This window comes from Vipera ursinii (genome assembly GCF_947247035.1).
Source record: "Vipera ursinii genome assembly, chromosome: 8".
Classification (NCBI taxonomy): Eukaryota; Metazoa; Chordata; class Lepidosauria; order Squamata; family Viperidae; genus Vipera; species Vipera ursinii.
The window spans coordinates 7,047,010-7,057,311 of NC_139519.1; the positions used below are offsets into that span (position 1 = coordinate 7,047,010).

A 10,302-nucleotide genomic window follows, 5' to 3' on the forward strand; every position below is an offset into this window, starting at 1 on the left:
TGAGCAGATGTGCAAAATTTCTGAGACTCTGAAATGATTCATTTTGACCTTTTGTTCTACCAGGGAATGGCCCTGACACAGAATAAAATATTAGGAGAATTATTAAGGTTGGTTACATGTCTTTAATGTTGATGTGATATTTTCCTTTAAAAACATCAGGAAAGGAAGAGCCAGAGACGGACTAAGATTCTTCAGTGATCCAGACAGACACGATACACAGATAGGTATATGTATGTATAACAGCCTGCCAGTTACACAAGTCATGCTGAAAATAGGAATTTTCATCAATTTATTCTGCTTGGCTTGAAGTATTTAATTAACCTCAGCAACTTTTAAGACGGACTTCAACTCCCACCATTTGCCAGATACCAATAAAGGAGAATATTTGTAGCTCAGGGTTGAAAGGAACTTCACTAGCAGAGATGATGTTGATCTAGTTTGGATAATGAAATGTCTGCAAGAAAACAAGCTCAGGGAGCACTAAGGACCCCTCATTTGCCAGATAGCAAATGAGGGGTCCTTTTCAACTGGGGGCAGTTGAAAAAAAAACATGCACTAACAGATGCCCTCCCATCATTGTGGACAGGAGTGTAAAACTGGAGAGGCGTTCCATGCCTATTTCAATTGTGAATCACCTAACTCCTGGGACCCCCAAGTTTAGGAGGGGGGAACAGTATTTCCTATATATATTCCATTGCCTACTGTCCCCATGGTGACTGAAATACCTGACTGAGCCACTGGGGGCAGAGTTCTCTATAAATCAGATGACTTTGTGTTGCCTTACAGAGCTTGCAGTTCCTCACTAAGCAACCGTTTAAAGTTACAAGGGACCCCCCAAAAAGCTTCTTATGAACTGGCTCTCCTTTTTAAAAGGTATCTCGCAATATTACAAAGAACACCCATCATGTTTGACATGAGTTTACTCTTACTATCCAACACCTGGAAAGTTCAGCGGTCCATCATATTTCATCATACTGCAAAAAGGAATACATTTTGATTTCAGCTTTTCAAAGGCTAAACTATCTAACAAATTGCCAATTTCACTGACAAAAAAAGAGCAAGGTGTTCCTGTTCCATGCAACCACTGCTAGATGGATTATTTTTCTGCTGATACCGAATCCTATTGGCGCGTTCCAAAACTGGCAGAGTTTGAAACGTGAAGATTTGATTAAGGAACCAGAGCAAGGATTTGCGTCTTGTGTTAATTTTTAGAATGACTGATTTGTTCTAAAAATCTGTCTTCCAACAATTTTCTCTTAAAGGGCGGCGGGGGTTAGGGGGGAGAAGATATGTCACTGTTTACGGCAGAGCTGGAGAACCACAGTCATTTTATGACTTGTGGACTTCAACTCCCAGAATTCCTGAGCCAGCAAGGACACTGCTTTTTGAGTTAAACAAGCAGATGCTGGGGTTGACTTTAAACAAGTTTACAATTGAGTACCTAAAGAAAGATGGTTGCTTCTCTATACTTCTCCTGTAAAACGAAATTTAAGAATGGAGAAGGATTGTCAGAGATCCCTAGCTATGTACAAACACATAAAGAGGGACACTCTGTAGCACGAGACTTCTGGCTTGCATTCTAAGGGGGGGAAAGGAGTGCAACTATCTTAACGTTAAAAGTAAATAAGCATCGCCATCTTTTAGTACAGCCTTAAACCTTGCAAATTCCTGTCAGCTAATTCTAGCCACGTGGGCTTATTATGAAAACTTCTAAACTCAAAGCAACCAGAACCTCGGGTGGTGCACTCGTCAGCAGCTACCATGGCACAAGCTGAAATACAGAAGTGGAGCACGGCATGCAGAAAACGGCATGAAATGCATAAATAAATTTACAGTCTTCCTGTAAGGAGGAGAACTTTAAACAATGAGGTATATACTGCAGAATTACGCTTTGCCTTTTTTTCTGTCCAACCCCATCCTAATTCCATGGAAAAATAAATACGCCACCCAGAGTCTCTTTGCTCGCCATGGATCTGACCTCAAGCAGGACGTCGCAGAAGCCAGCTTGTCCCTCTTCTCCGCTCGGGATTAAGTCCAACCAAATGGCAACTTTTCAGTAAATGGTGCACCAGTTACTCCCGTCGCTCGGCATGAGTCCCCCAGTGATTAAAAGAATCAGGTCCACAAACCACCAGATGCCAAGTCCTCCCAGAGTCAGCAGCTTTCCCACAGCTGTACCTGTGTGGCCGAGGCAGAAGCGGTCCACTCCAAAGCAGCCCAAGAAAAAGGAGTAGAGGAGAGTGGTAATGAAGTAGTGTCCAGTGTATCTGGAATACAAAAGTCGCAAAGAGAGGAACCGCATCCTCATAAAGGAAAAATATCCAAAGGAAGTTTAAGGTACCACGCGCAGTACTCCCTCACGGCTATAACACGACACTGTGTGGGATATACGCTGCAGTGATTACAGGTAGTCCCCGACTTAAGAACTGTAATGGAACCTATTGCAGTCATAAGCGTTAAGAGTCATAAAATGGGCCACCCATGGGACCAAGCCAATTTTTCAGTCTTTTTTGCAGTGGCTGCTAAGCAAACCCAATGTCAGAACCCACTCCAATCCACATTTTAGGAAAGAAAAACTCTTTGGAGACAAGTTTGCCCAAGTGGGAACTTTTACTAAAACATAGATGACAGTGGATAGGATGGACAGGATCTGGAAACTGTCTCACAGATCAATACTTTTAAAGTGTCCCCGAGTAAAAACCCCACCCCTCGGTCCATTTGGTCAGTCCCGGATCGGTCAAGTTTCAGGTGTCAAAACAGAACCACCAGTACATTTGCAACATTATTATTTCCTCCCCTTCACATTCCCGTGGGACATACAGACCAGAATTTCCCCCTCTCCCTCTTTCTTTGTTCTTCTTAGTTCAAAGAGTTTCTTCCCTGGTCTTTTGTGATGGCCTCCAGGCAGGCTGAATAAACAAACCTTGCATCTAAGGGATAGAGAGTGGGCAATTAACAACCCTGTCTTCTCTTTCCCTCCTTGGGAATGGCAGAATCCAGTAAGGGGGTGAGATTTGGGTTTTGCACAGAGAGGGAGTTAGAAATGAGATAAAAATGGATTCTGACACCCGTTGTTTGCTATGGGGCATGTTTTGCTGAAAAGTGGAAACACCGTTTTTTGGCAAAAAAAAAATGGTCATAAATCACGGCCATGTGGCTGCTGCAAATGGCTGTAAATGTAAATCGGTTGCTGAGCACCCAAAATGAAGTCGCGTAACCACATAAGGGAGAAGCACCTGTCGGAACTTGGGAACTGGGTTGTAAGTACCTTTTAGGGGCTCCATCGTAACTCTGACTGGTCACTAAGTGATCGATCATACATTGTGGGCACCCTATACCATCCAAGCATGTAATTATTTAGGACTTATCCTTGACAGAAACAAAGCTGTATAAAATCAGCACCTGGAGTTAGAATGGAATTGCTGAATGACTCTTTTCTGAGTCATATTGAATATTTTATTTAATTAAATTGATACTTTACTTGGCCAAATGTGGTTAGACACACACAGAAGTTCACATTTACAGCCCTTTGCAGCATCCTGCAGTCACATGGCCCTGATTTATGACAAACGTTTTGCCAAAAAACAGTGTTTATTTCCACTTTTCAGCAAAACATGCCCCATAGCAAACAATGGGACTGCTTAGCAGCCACTGCAAAAAAAGACTGAAAAATTGGCCCCATTTTATGATTGTCTCTGGTGCAGAAGCTGTCAAGGTACATGCAAAGCAACAGAATAATGATCATCATCATACCAATAAGAGTGGGGAATTAGAAAGATAAGGATAAATAATACTACAGCCACACTATGTGGGAAATACACATAGATACCTACAGCCACACTACATTGGTAAATACATATATGTAAATACTACAGCCATACTACATGGATAAATACACATTAGACAGCACCATGACAATTACAAGTTCAGGTTTTACTGATGAGCAGAGCAGCTCACAAAACCCAAACAAAAAATTAGACCTAACGTGTGCTCCACTTGGCTTCTGGCATTGTCATCCTGCACTGTCAACCGAAACTGCACAAATGTTACCAAGAAAAGGCACTCACTTTATGCACGGCTTGTTCCCACGCAGAAAAGTTCGCTGTCCTGCGCACTCAATGCCATCCAGTGCCCTGCAAAGGACTCGAGTGTGGCTGACGTCACTATATGCTTGGCCACCAAACTGATGTGAGAAGAGAAAATGGCAGAACAAATGGAAGATTTATCGGCTGACATTCCTTGGTTTAGGCAACCTTGGCTCTTTTATGACTCGTGGACTTCAACTCCCAGAATTCCTGAGACAGCGAAGCTGGCTCAGGAATTCTGGGAGTTGAAGTCCACAACTCATAAAAGAGCCGAGGTTGCCTACCCCTGGTTTAGGCATTCCTTTGCACATATAAAGTATCCCTGGGAACTCAAAACGTTCTTTATCCAAGGAAAAGACAACAGGAACTTTTGCCCACCTTGAGACAGCCATAACCTAACTCGTCCCGTGCGCTTGTATTTCCGTTATGGTCCACAGGAGCCTCACAGTCTATGAATTCTTCAGGTCTGCATATAAATCAAAAAATTGAGTTCAGATATGAGAAACCACTCTCCGACGTGGCATTTCTGATAGTTAGTTGGGTGACTTACAACAACTGAGTGCAACATTTTCCGTGGCTAAGCGAGACAGTGCGTTGCGCCCCCTTTTCCAACCTTTCACACCACGGTTATTAAGTGAATCACTGCAGTTAAAGTCAGTGGCACGGTTATTAAGTGAATTTTGTATTCACATGGCTCCGGGACAATGCAACCGGCATAAATACACGCCAGTTGCCAAGTGTCCGAATTTTTATCACGTGACCATGGGGATACTGCAACAGTGATCCATGGCCTGCCACAGCAGATTGCCCATTTGCATCATGGCGGCCACGCCCTCTGTCCGCGCCCTGCAGCATCATGGGGTGGGAGGGCGGAGTGTGGTTGTCGCTGTCCGGCTGCCATGTCCTTGGATGCATTGCTCTACGCAGGCTGCGCCTGGGGCGACTCTCCTCTGGGGGGAGGTGTCTGCTGGTGAGGAGGGGGCCATGGGGTGTGTGTGTCGGGGCTGGGGCGACGGCATGCGTGCCCACAGATAGGGCTCTGAGTACCACCTCTGGCATGCGTGCCATAGGTTCGCCACCACTGATCTAGAGGTCCACCTATTCCCACCGTCTGTTTTAGAGGACACCGAAAATAAATGAAGCAGTGGGTCTCTCCATGACCAGACCTGGCTGCCTCCAGATGTGCTGGTATTACAACTCTTAGCATCTCCCATACGCTTGGCAAATGGATTCAAGAGTTTTAGTTGGCCTCAGCAGGTCTGGAGAAGGTGATTAACAAGAATCAACTTCATTCAGATCATGGCACATGGGTGCATGCAATCTGCTTGCTGTTTCTATCAAAATGACAAGCGGCAGCATCCCGTCACTTCCATGCCTTTCGGACAGATATCATGACATGTATGCAAAAAGATGGAATTTGCCTTGCAGTAGCTCAAACTGCTTTCATTAAATTAACCCACTGATAGCCTGCCAGCCCTACTGATGGTAGGCTAAAATGTGATTAGATTTACCAGTGGCTCAGTAAGGAGTGCAAACGCAGCTTAACAGGGTTGATTCCATAATTCATGGTTAAGTCAGGATACTTGAGATACTGGTTAATACAGGTGAATAGAACCCTAACTACTTTCACTCAATACACTGAATTAGTCCATCACATTTTTGCCTTTCTAATAATTAGCTTACATCACTGTTTTCAGCCTTGGAGATTTTAAGATGTGGGGATTCAATTACCACATCTTAAAAGTTGCCAAGTCTGAAAAACACTGGCTTTCAAGTTAACACGTATTAAGATTTTCTGGGCTGAACATGCTGATCTGTAAACATAAACTCTTTGCACGACATATCACACCACAGTAGCTGGTGCTTCCACTTGTTGTACTGATTCAAGACAGCAATTTGAGCAAACCAGAGAACTTTGCAACAGCATGAATTACTGGCTGGTGGAGGAAACTACAGGTAGTCCTTGACTTACAACAGTTCATTTAGTGACCATTCAAAGTTACGACGGCACCAGAAAAAGTGACTTAGGGCCATTTTTCACACTCAAGACCATTGCACGGTCACGTGACTAAAACTCAAGAGGCTTGGCAACTGACCCATATTTGTGACGGTTGCAGTGTCTTGGGGGTGTGTGTCACATTGCAACCTTCTGACAAGCAAAGTCAACAGGGAAGCCAGATTCACTTAATAAATCCTGTCACTAACTTAACATCTATCGGGGTTCACTCAACAAGCATGGCAAGAAATGTCGTAAAACAACATTGTGTTAGAGAGGTGCGTGAGTAAAATTCAATAGGAAACTGTTAGCATCCAGGACTTGATACATGATTGTATGAATGTAACGAATGGCAGCTATAATCTGTATTAATATTTCATTTGTAGTTTTTTTCACATCATTCTGTGTGTAAAATGGTTACTGATTATAATAGTGTATACACATACACATTTGTTGTTGTTAACTGCAAAGTTGTGTCCGACCCTTTGTGACCCCATGGACAACGTTCCTCCAGGCCTTCCTGTCCTCTACCATCTTCTGGAGTCCATTTAGGCTCATGCCTACGGCTTCAGTAACTCCATCCAGCCACCACATTCTCTGTCGTCCCCTTCTTCTCTTGCCCTCAATCTTTCCCAGCATTAGGCTCTTCTCCAGTGAGTCCTTCCTTCTCATTAGGCGGCCAAAGTATTTGAGTTTCAACTTCAGGATCTGGCCTTCTAAAGAGCAGTCAGGGTTGATCTCCTGTAGGACTGACCGGTTTGATCGCCTTGCAGTCCAAGGGACTCGCAGGAGTCTTCTCCAGCACCACAGTTCAAAGGCCTCAATTCTTTGGCGCTCAGCCTTTCTTATGGTCCAACTTTCACTGCCATACATTACAACTAGGAAGACCATAGCCTTGGCTATACGCACTTTTGTTGACAGGGTGATGTCTCTGCTTTTTAGTGTGCTGTCTAGATTTGCCATGGCTTTCCTCCCAAGGAGCGTCTTTTAATTTCTTGGCTACAGTCCCCGTCTGCAGTGATCTTGGAGCCCAGGAAAATAAAATCTGTCACTACCTCCATTTCTTCCCCATCTATTTGCCAGGAATTGACAGGGCCGGATGCCATACACATACACATACATACATACAAGTAAATAAATAAATGAATGTTGTAAAATGGGCCAAAATCCACTTAACAAGCATTTCACTTAGCAAGAGGAATTTTGGCCTCCATTGAGTTCATAAGTTGAGGATTACCGGGAAGGACTTTGGTTGTTGTTGGGTGTTTTTTTTTTGTTTTGGTGCTAAAAGTAAAGGTAAAGGTTCCCCCGCACATGCGTGCTAGTCGTTTCCGACTCTAGGAGCCGGTGCTCATCTCCGTTTCAAAGCCAAAGAGCCAGCACTTGTCCGAGGACGTCTCCGTGGTCATGTGGCCGGCATGACTAGACGCCAAAGGCGCACGGAACACTGTTGCCTTCCCACCGGAGTGGTCCCTATTTTTCTACTTGCATTTTTACGTGCTTTCGAACTGCTAGGTAGGCAGAAGCTGGGACGAGGAACAGGCGCTCACTCTGCTACGCGGCACTCGGGATTCGACCCGCCAAACTGCCGACCTTCCGATCGACAAGCTCAGCGTCCTAACCCACTGAGCCACCGCGTCCCTTTTTTTGGTGCTAGCCATGTTTAAATCTAAGGCTGGCTGGAAATTTTATTTAATTCCATTTATATCCCACCCTTCTCCGAAGACTCAGGGTGGCTTACAAGCTTAGCAGTAGCCTTCATTCTATGTATATGCCTGCTTGTTAGGGCTTTCACACACATCCCAAGCGGCATTATTACAAAGTCAGCTTATTGCCCCCAACAATCTGGGTCCTCATTTTACCTACCTCGGAAGGATGGAAGGCTGAGTCAACCTTGAGCCTGGTGGGACTCGAACCTGCACTAATTGCAGGCAGCTGGTGTTACTCAAGGAGGCATCAGCCCACTGCTCCACCAAGGCTCTTTTGCTCTATTGCACCCGAGATGCAATACGGGACCCTGCCCCGAACAGGGAGGCCAGTCTAGATGGCCTCTAGGAGCCCTTGTAACTCCATGCTTCTCTGGCGCGGCCTCCTGGGGAGGAAGAGGCGCGTCGCCCACCCAGAAGTGCTGAGAGTTCACCTCTACAAAGCCTGGGGGGGGCAGCCTTACCCCCATTCTGCAAGGCCAATTTCTTTTTTCTTTTTCTTAAAAAAAGTTCAATAGCCCCTCCCTTCGCCCCTCCCCCCGAGGCCGAGGCCCCGCCCACCCGTCCTCACAGGTGGTCGCAGAGAATCAGCGGCGCGTAGGGGCCTCGGTACTCCCAGGCGGAGGCGGTGGCTGCGTGAGGCGGCCGCGGCTGCCCCTCGGCCTCTTGCGCGGCGCCGGCGGGGCTCTGGGTGGCGTTGTGCTGGTGGGTCCGGGAGACCCCCTGTAGCAGGAGCAGGTTGCCCAGCAGCAGCGCCGCCTGCCCACACAGGAGCGCGTAACAAATCGGGCCCCCGGCCGCCATAGCGGAGACGGCGCCCTCCCGACTTCCGGCGAGGCCGCTTCGGAAGTACTTCAGGCTGGCGCCCTTCCGGACCAATCGCGAAAGCAGTTCGTCTGAAAGGGCGGGCTGTGGCCGCGGCTCTGTCCAATCAGAGGCGAGGCTTCTCAAGCGTCGTCGTCGTCGCCGTACATCAGGGTTTTTTTTAAACTTGGCCCTTTTAGGACTTGTGGACTTCAGCTCCCAGAATTCCTCAGCCAGCGTGCCTGGCTGAGGAATTCTGGGAGTTGAAGTCCACGAGTCCTAAAAGGGCCAAGTTTGAAGAACCCTTGCCTTATGGCAGGGGTAGGCAACCTGGGCTCTTTTATGACTCACGGACTTCAACTCCCAGAATTCCTGAGTCAGCTATGCTGACTCAGGAATTCTGGGAGTTGAAGTCCGTGAGTCATAAAAGAGCCGAGGTTGCCTACCCCTGCCTTATGGTAAAGCTGCCAGAAATGCGCTTTGCTGCCATCTAGAGGCAATCAGAGATTTGCAGCCCAGGTCCTGCACCTGAAAGGTGAAAGCGGAACCATTCAAGAAGCTCTTTCAGCCATCGCTCCTCCTACTTTCTCGAACGCAGCCCCGATTGGTCACAAGGCTGCTCCCGGCATCCAATAAGGAAAAGCGGTAAAAAAAAGAATGGCGCTTCTCAGCCTGGCCGACAGGTGGCAGCAGGCGCTGCCACTTGCTGGAGAAGAAACAAGGTCGTGATTTATTCAAATTATGGACTTTGCAGAACACGTGGAAACAATGCCTGGTGTGATGGGCTATGTTGTGCAAACAAACCCTTACGTATGGCTTACGCCCAGAAAATTATGTTAAAAGCCAGTGTTTTTTCAAACTTGGTGACTTTACGATATGCGGACTTCAATTCCCAGAATTCCCCCTGCTGGCAAGGAATTCTGGGAGTAACGTCCATCCATCTTAAGCATTATCAAGTTTGAAAGACACGAAGTTAGCTTAAACTAAATGAGGATGTACTATAGCTGGTGCAGCATTCATAAATGGACAAGGTTCCTTCTTGGCAGTGAGAACTTGATCAGCATGTATCAAGAATCACCTGGGAGACCTCAAGGCTTAATGGTAGGTATTTTATTAATGAACGATCAAAGAAATGAAATTTTGGGTACCCAAAGAGCGGCATCCGTTGAAAGTGATTTGAGAGGTCTGGAGAAATCTTGTGTTTGATTAGCTAGGCTGCCGCACGCAGCTAAACGGAGGGCTGTTCTTGAAGGAAACATAAATATGGTAGTGGGTCCAAAATCAGCAGGGTGGCTCCTGTTGCTTTGTGGGTTAGGTTTCTGTTGTTAGGCTCGAGACCAAATGCAAGGTGCTTGCAACTGTTGATAAACTTTTGTGTGGCTTGGGCCTCTTGCTTGAAGAAGTTATTTCTTTTACTAAGTAGCTGGTCAAGGACTAAGAAATGCATCTTTTGGCTTTGCGGATGGCTGTTTGGAATCCAGTAGTGTCAGGGCCTTTTTTGGTGGTGACATTAACACTGGAATACTCTTTCCCAGCCTAGTCAATCAGTATTATTGTCCAGGAGCAAATCTGGGGTTCCTTTTCCTGGCGCAAGAGCCAATCAATGAGGTAGGAGCGAGGAAATTGGAAATGTATCACTTTATTTCTGAACAGAAATACAGTATTAACCTTGTGAACTCTAAAGCTTCCTCCTTCCGTTGTGTATTCAAGA

General features: G+C 46.1%; 1 protein-coding gene across 2 annotated transcripts; it reads right to left on the minus strand.

Annotated features, from left to right (window-relative positions):
- Nucleotides 1-109: 109 nt before the first annotated feature.
- On the minus strand, nt 110-8,606 carry TM2D2 (TM2 domain containing 2). Of its 2 annotated transcripts, none has more exons than XM_083368217.1 (4): nt 8,359-8,606; nt 4,464-4,551; nt 4,068-4,183; nt 110-2,267 (listed from the first exon to the last, which is right to left on the minus strand). In XM_083368217.1, exons 1-4 carry the CDS (start codon nt 8,589-8,591, stop codon nt 2,054-2,056), a joined length of 651 nt encoding a protein of 216 aa, XP_083224343.1. In that variant the 5' UTR covers nt 8,592-8,606; the 3' UTR covers nt 110-2,053. The 2 variants fall into 2 exon arrangements, with proteins under 2 accessions (XP_083224343.1, XP_083224344.1); XM_083368218.1 differs by having other exon boundaries at nt 110-2,930.
- Nucleotides 8,607-10,302: the final 1,696 nt, after the last annotated feature.